Source organism: Cryptomeria japonica, chromosome 9 (assembly GCF_030272615.1).
Source record: "Cryptomeria japonica chromosome 9, Sugi_1.0, whole genome shotgun sequence".
NCBI classification, from domain to species: domain Eukaryota; kingdom Viridiplantae; phylum Streptophyta; class Pinopsida; order Cupressales; family Cupressaceae; genus Cryptomeria; species Cryptomeria japonica.
The window spans coordinates 323,825,083-323,832,533 of NC_081413.1; the positions used below are offsets into that span (position 1 = coordinate 323,825,083).

The 7,451-nt window shown below is 45.5% G+C and overlaps 1 protein-coding gene across 1 annotated transcript; it reads left to right on the plus strand.

Moving 5' to 3' along the window:
• Window positions 1–2,349: 2,349 nt before the first annotated feature.
• LOC131029788 (uncharacterized) lies at window positions 2,350–2,793 on the plus strand. Its single transcript, XM_057960432.1, has one exon. It carries the CDS (start codon window positions 2,350–2,352, stop codon window positions 2,791–2,793), a length of 444 nt encoding a protein of 147 aa, XP_057816415.1.
• The last annotated feature ends 4,658 nt before the right edge of the window (window positions 2,794–7,451 follow it).

Sequence of the window (7,451 nt, forward strand, 5' to 3'; positions counted from 1 at the left end):
GGAGAAACTTCAGAACAAAAAAATATTTTGGTTGGCGACGACTGGAATCCGGTCTTGAAGACGGTGACGTTCAAAATTTTTAGAGTACAAGGATGTGTTCGCTTGGACGTATAAAGACCTCAAAGGGGTACCACAAGAACTTTGTGTACACCGGATCCCTTTGGTTCCCGGAGCCATGCTTGTACGGAAGCGGCCATACAGGATGAACAAAAATTATGCCGCTAGGGTAAATGACGAAATTGACCGCATGCTCGAAGTAGGAATCATCTTCAAGGTCCAGACCAGTGAATGGGTATCACCCATTGTGATATCCTTGAAAAAGGAGGCCGATCAGATAAGAATCTGTGTAGACTTCAGGTGTTTGAATGCTGTCACAATTAAAGATCCATTTCCCATACCATTCACAGACACCATCCTCGAGGAAGTAGCGGGCCATGAAATTTATTCATTTATGGATGGATTCTCCGGATATAATCAAATTTCCATTGCAGAGGAGGACAAATTGAAGACCACCTTTGTCGTAGAAGATGGCGTCTATGCATACAACCGGATGCCATTCGGGTTGTGCAACGCGCCAGCTACCTTCCAACGGATAATCCTCCATATTTTTGACAAAATGTCCGTAGGAAACTTCAAAGCATTCTTGGACGACTGGTCCATTTACAACACAGAAGAGGCACATCTCGCCGCACTTGGCGAATGCATGGAAAGATGCCGACGAGCCCGCCTCACCCTAAATCCCAAGAAATGCAGATTTATGGTGCCTCAAGGCAAGTTACTAGGGCACATCGTCTGCAAGGCCGGACTGAAGACTGACCTTGACAAGGTATGGGTCATTGTGGAGATGGAGGCGCCCGACGATGTCACTGGCGTCAAGTCATTTCTTGGACACATTGGGTATTATAGGCGGTTTATTAAGAACTTTGCCCAAGTATCATACCCACTTGATATGCTGACACGAAGGGGGGAGCCGTACATCTGGGGGACGGCCCAAGGAGAGGCTTTCTAGGAGTTAAAGTCATGGTTGGTAGGTCCACCAATCCTGACATATCCAGACTGGGACAAAGAGTTCCATGTACATGTTGACGCATCCAACTTTGCCATAGGGGCCACACTGGCGCAGGTTGGCAGCCACGGGCTGGACCACCCAGTGTATTTTGCAAGCCGACTCTTGTCAAAAGTAGAGAAGAATTACAGCACGACGGAGAGAGAAGCCCTCGGGATGTATACTCCGTCCAGAAATTCCGACATTACCTATTGGCGGCACCATTCACATTTTATGTGGATCACCAAGCATTGATGTACCTGGTGAATAAGCCAATCATCCAGGGGTGGATTAACTGATGGCTGTTGCTGTTACAAGAATTTACATTCAACATCATTGTCAGACCTGGCAAGAGCCATGTCATCGCCGACTAGCTATCACGGATCAAGTCTGGAGAGCCGGCTGAAGGTGTTAACGAGGATTTTCCGGACGCCCATCTCTTCCGCATTGCCGTCCTTCCTGCCTGGTACACGAGTGTGGGCGAATACCTGTCAACTTCAAAATTTCCTAAGGAAATGTCGTCAGGGGAAAGACGAAAACTTGTACTAAGAAGCAGAACGTTCCAACTTATAAATGGCCTTCTCTACAAGATGGGACCTGACCAGATCTTACGACGATGCGTCTTGGAAGAGGAAATCCCAAGAGTCCTGAGATAAGCACATGAAGGGGTCGCAGGAGGACACATGGGACCGGACACGACGGCAAGGAAAGTCTTACTAGCAGGCTTATGGTGGCCGACAGTGCATAATGACGCCAGAGAATGGGTGACAAGTTGTGATACATGTCAACGTGTTGGACGACCGTTAAAGAGGGATTTTATGCCACTCAACTCGTCAAATGCTCAAGAGCTGTTCGAAAGATGGGGGTTAGACTTCATTGGTCCGTTGAAACCAAGCTGGGCCCGACGATGTAGATACATTGTTGTGGCGACCGAATACTTGACCAAATGGGTCGAAGCGAGGGCCTTGGCAGACAATTCTGCCGTTAGTACGACGAGATTCATTTATGAACAGATTATCACCTGGTACGAAATACCTATACAGTTGACAAGTGAAAGAGGAGGGGACTTCGTAAACCACATTATCCGGTTGTTGACAACCGAATTCAAAATTTTCCATTCTCTATCAAGTCCGTACTATCCTCGGGCAAACGGCCAGGCTGAGGCGACCAACAAAATCATGGTGTCAGTAATTTATAAGTCCTGCGGGGTTGAGAAGGAAGACTGGGAGGAGCATCTACCGTCGGTACTTTGGGCGTACCGAACAACTTACAAGGTAACCACTGGGTAGACACCATTCCAATTAATGTACGGCCAGGAGGTTGTGGTGCCAGTGGAATTCATGGTGCCAAGTCTTAGAATTGCCATTGACAATAGGTTAGGCGACATGGAAAGCCTCCGAGAGAGACTATACGCCCTGAATAAGCAAGATGAAAGACGAACGATGGCACAGTGGGCGACGGAGACAGCTCAGCAACGACGGAAAGCCTGGCACGACAAACATTTAAGAAGGATACAGTTCACCCCAGGGCAATTGGTATTGAAGTTTAATGGTCGAAACGAAATTAAGCCAAGCAAGTTCAGGGTAAAATGGCTAGGTCCCTTTAAGATTCGCGAAGTTGGCGCGAACGAAGCCATCAAGCTGTGGACGATTGATGGGATGGAGGTGCCTGATGCTGTAAATGGCTCCAAGTTGAAAATCTATCACCAATGGAGGCAAGAGACGAGGTCCGCCCAGGCGGACAAGTAAGTGCGGTCGTATGGAAATGACCATACGGTAGGTCCGTATGACCCCGTATGGTGCCGTAGGAAAAAAAACGGAAAATTAAAAAATATAAAAATGCTGTCGTACGGAAATAATAGTACAGTAGGTCCGTACGGCCGTGCGGTATGGAATTTTTTTTTTTATAAAAAAATTAGAAATTTAAAAAGATTAAAAATAAAAAAAAATCCGTACGGTCGTACAGAAAAGGCCGTACGGACGTACAGAATTGATTTTTTTTTAATTTTTTTTTTTTAAAAAATAATCTGTACAGTCGTACAGAAAGGCCGTACAGACGTACGGAATTGAGTAAAAAAAAAGAAAAAAGGGACGTACAGAAAAAAGTTAAAGTTATTTTTTTGTCATTAAGTGTTTTATATGGCATGAATACTTAGGAAATTGCCAAGTTAGAAAATTGTCAGGTTATAAAAACGTCCGTACGGACAAATCAGCTACTTGCCAGTTAGAAAATTGTCGGGTGATAGCCGTACAATCAAATCAGCCGTACCACATTAGCAAGGCCAATCCGTACAAAACGAAAGACAGTTAAGACTCGAAACAATTACAAATCGAACCCCAGACAAGGAATTTTTATTTTATTTTGATTAATGGTGACTGAACCTAGGGGATTGAAAAAGCTAGACTGGAGGAAGAAATTGCAAGAAAGAGAAGAGCAAACCAAGAAGGAAGCCAGAAAGAAACCTGCTGTAGCAATGGGCGACCAAGACAAGGGCAAAGCAATTGCACAGGATGCAGGAAAGGGAAGAGTTACGCAGGTCACCGCAGATACAATTCTATTCGAGGGTTTGGTTGGAACGGTGTGCAGGCAATGGTGGGAAAATGCCACGAGCCCGTCAGATATTGAGGTAAAAATTGAATTAGCAAGAGCTAGGGTCCATGATGCTATTCAGATGCCCATTTTTAATATTAAGGAATTCAAACCCTGCCTACGACAAATGATTAAAACATATGATCCTGAACTTCGCACATCGTCATTCAATTTCCAGCACACTGACATCATTGTTTCATTTAACTCTGATGATTTTGAGAGAGTATTTGGCATTCTTGACAAGGGTAAAAAGATTGACAAAAAGGTAACAAAGTTGTCCAAGGAAAGAAGAACCCAGCTATTAAAAGAAATGTGTAGGGACAACTTGACTACAGAAGAATGGAGTCGCATTCTGGATCCGAAGGGAAGAGGTCTGAAGAAGACATTTTTAAAATATGGCATCTGGCAATGTTTACTTGACGTAGTACAGAGCAGGCTGACTGGCGCCAGTAGAGTGTCGGACGCGGCAGTACCTATAATCGCATTGATGGCAGGACTCAGAAAGGGCATGATGTATGATTGGGCCAGTTTACTGTCAGACAGAGCCCACAATTGTATGATGCTGAAACATAAAGTATTTTATATGTCACATCATGCTATTGAATTATTTTTAGATTCCGTGCGGGTACAGGTGCCACCACACCGTAGAGGATGGCAGCCGCGGGATAGCATCGACTCCCTTAAGCCAGCTATATTTTATTGGTCAGAGCTGGATATTTTGACTACCGCCGAGGGACAGACTAGCAGGAAGAGGAGGAGACCGGTCCACGTAGTGGTGTTGGCCAGTGACACAGATTCAGGACGACATAGCACTAGTGAGGACGAAAGTGAGGGGTCGGATGATTCAGAGGAAGATAGCACCTTCAGGCTTTCACAGATCGAGTAGCCAGTACCGCCGCAGGAGACCCCCACCACTCAGACAGTATCGTTGGCAAGTGTACCGAGGGGGCATCGTGGAATGCCTGGAGGGGGAGCTGGCAGGACCGACCAGGTGGTATTTACTCCAACATTCCTGACCGTCGGAGGAGAGGGAGGACCATTGGCATCATCTGGAGTCACAGTGGGTACCATCTCTACCATCCCCATACCTGGGTTTGGTCAAATGCATCCTCGGCCTCCACTAGTCCAGCCATCGCCAGTCACAGCCAAGATGACGACACCAGCGAGTGCACCAGTACGCATGCTTGTCATCCTGACGGAACCTAGGACAGAGGAGGCCCAGAGGACGGTTGAGGAGAGGTCGGCGGGGGACGATGTTGATTCATGGCTAGACAGATATGCGGCTCTACCTTCATCCCCACGCAGGCAGGCACCACCCACACCTTCCTACCCTTGTATTCCTTCACCTCCAAGGGTTATCGACTTGGACAGTGGCACTAGAAAGCAGAGCGATAGAAAGACACCGCTGGTGGAGGAGGGGGCGGTATCACCGCAGTAGCAGCATCAGGTTGGACGGATTGGAGAGGGGAGACCTACTGCCATGGTGCAGTTCTTAGCCAGGATGGAGGAGGAGGTTCAGTTACTGGTTGCCTCGACAGTAGAGGAGTCTGTCGGACAGCTCACTTTGTGGAGACTCCTTGCATTTGCTACATCTGGAGTAGCAGTGGCATTTCAACAGTGGTTTGAGCAGCATGGATGGCTGACGCTTGATCTTCTAGAGATGCGAGCAGAGTGGCAGAGCCAGGAGGTGGCCGGAGGGAGTCAGACACAGTCTGTGGTCAGACGGATTGAGCAGGCTGTACGAGATAGGTATCTCGAGCTTCGAGAGACTCAGCTCAGGGCGGATAGGGCTTAGAAGGAGTTGGCCACTCGCATCCCTGCATTGGAGACAGAGTTAGAGCAGCAGCGCACCCATGCTAGGAGTACAGATGAGATCCTTGCCACCGTGAGAGGAGAATTGAGTGCCGTGAGGGCAGAGTTGGCAGTGCAGTCAAATGAGAGAGCCTCAGCAGAATCGAGAGTTGCTACCCTGGCAGCCAAGTTGGAGGCGAAGCATCAGGAATTGATGGAGGCAGTGTTTCGAGTGAGGAGTTCCCGGGAGTGGCAGTTGTAGGCTGAGCAGGACCTCCGATACTGGACCGACCAGGTGGTACAGCTTCGGGAGCAGTTGGCAGTAGCAGCCCCAGCCCCTCCACCATCAGGGACGCCTCCCTTACCCCCTCAGTAGTTTGTGTGTAGTTGTTATTTTGTGGGGTTCGTAGTTGTTATCTGTTGTAGGCATATCATTCCCATTTTGTTGTCTATCGTCCGGAGACGACATTTCTTTTTGGGGGGGATGATGTTGTCGGGTAATTAAGCAATAAGACATTTAATGTAATTAGACTTAATGACGGCAGTTAACCCGTCGGTTGTCGACAGTTGACACCGGGTAACTAACCGGTCACCTTTATATATTAGCGAGTCCTTGGTCATGGGGAGAGAGTTAGTATGGTCATTGTCATTGTACTGACATTATTATGAATCAATGAAGATCTGAGTTCCTTTATATTCTGTCATGATGTATTCTGTCATGTCTATTATTTCTGCAATGCATTGAATTACACTTTATTGGCAAAACATTGCAGACCTACATTTTTGTTTATCCAATCAAATGAGGAACCAGGGCCCTCTCCTTTTGTATCTATATATCAAAAGATAAAAAAGATTACATCAGAAATCCTTCCAAAGTATGGAATGCAATATTCGATTCTGCAGAAATACATAGAAGATCAGTAGCATGTATGAAATATTGCCTGTAGCATACATACTAAATTTCTACACAATGCTCTTGGGCGAGCTATTGACAAAATGCCCAGACCCTGACTTGAACTCTGCCAATTTTTATGGCACATACATTATAATCTATCAGACCATACACCAATGAAGAAACTTGTATATAAATTATAACATAACTCCCATACTAGAGATTCCAGATGAAATTGAAGAAGACTACTGCAATCAGGTCCATAAGACCCATCCTTATTCTTCACTAGTGCTGCCCTCCTTGCTAAAAACTTAATGGTCTTTTTCACTAATGTGATTTTAAAGCACTCTTGTTGAAATGAAGATTTCTCTAGATGAAAAAGCTTAAGACTATTGAGTTCAAGTTGATAGGAAGAATCTACCAACATCCACAGAGAGATGCTTCTGCATTGCTGCCACCTCTTGTATGAGTTCCTCTAGATGCTTTTTGATGCTCCTCACAGTATTGACTGAAGCAAGCTGGTGAAATTCAAATCCTGTTATTGGAAGGCAGTAAAACCTTTCTATAATGGCATTGTCTATTGCTGAATCCAGTCCAGCTCTAAATGTTTTCCAGATAAGGTACTTCCCTAGAACTCTATTGATCTCCTTATCCCTTGTTGAGTAAGTTCTCGACAAACATTGAGGAGATCTCCAAATCAACCCTATACCTAGCTGCCTCCTCAACAAAATCTTTTTCTCCAAGATTTACACAATGGCTTCTAATACCTCCTTTTGGTAAGAACATACTTTCTGCATTCCAGTTATTACTTCTCTCTTGAATGCCATCTGCTGCACTGTGGCTCCCAACAGCAATGTTGACTCCATCATACATTGAATGTAGATAGATAGTGACTTTGAGATGTGTATTTTAAGAGAGTTCTCACCATCCCATAAATTGAAGAAAGCTGCACAAGTGGTGATGAATGGAAGGTTTTCCCCATCCAATCAACTATGATTCAACACTTACATTCACCATGATTGAATTCATTTCTACTTGACATAATAATCTGTAATGTCCCCTTCTTAATTTGACCAAGAATTTGCGCTAGAATCACAATTGCAACAAATTAAGGTCGGGGTTACATCTTACCAA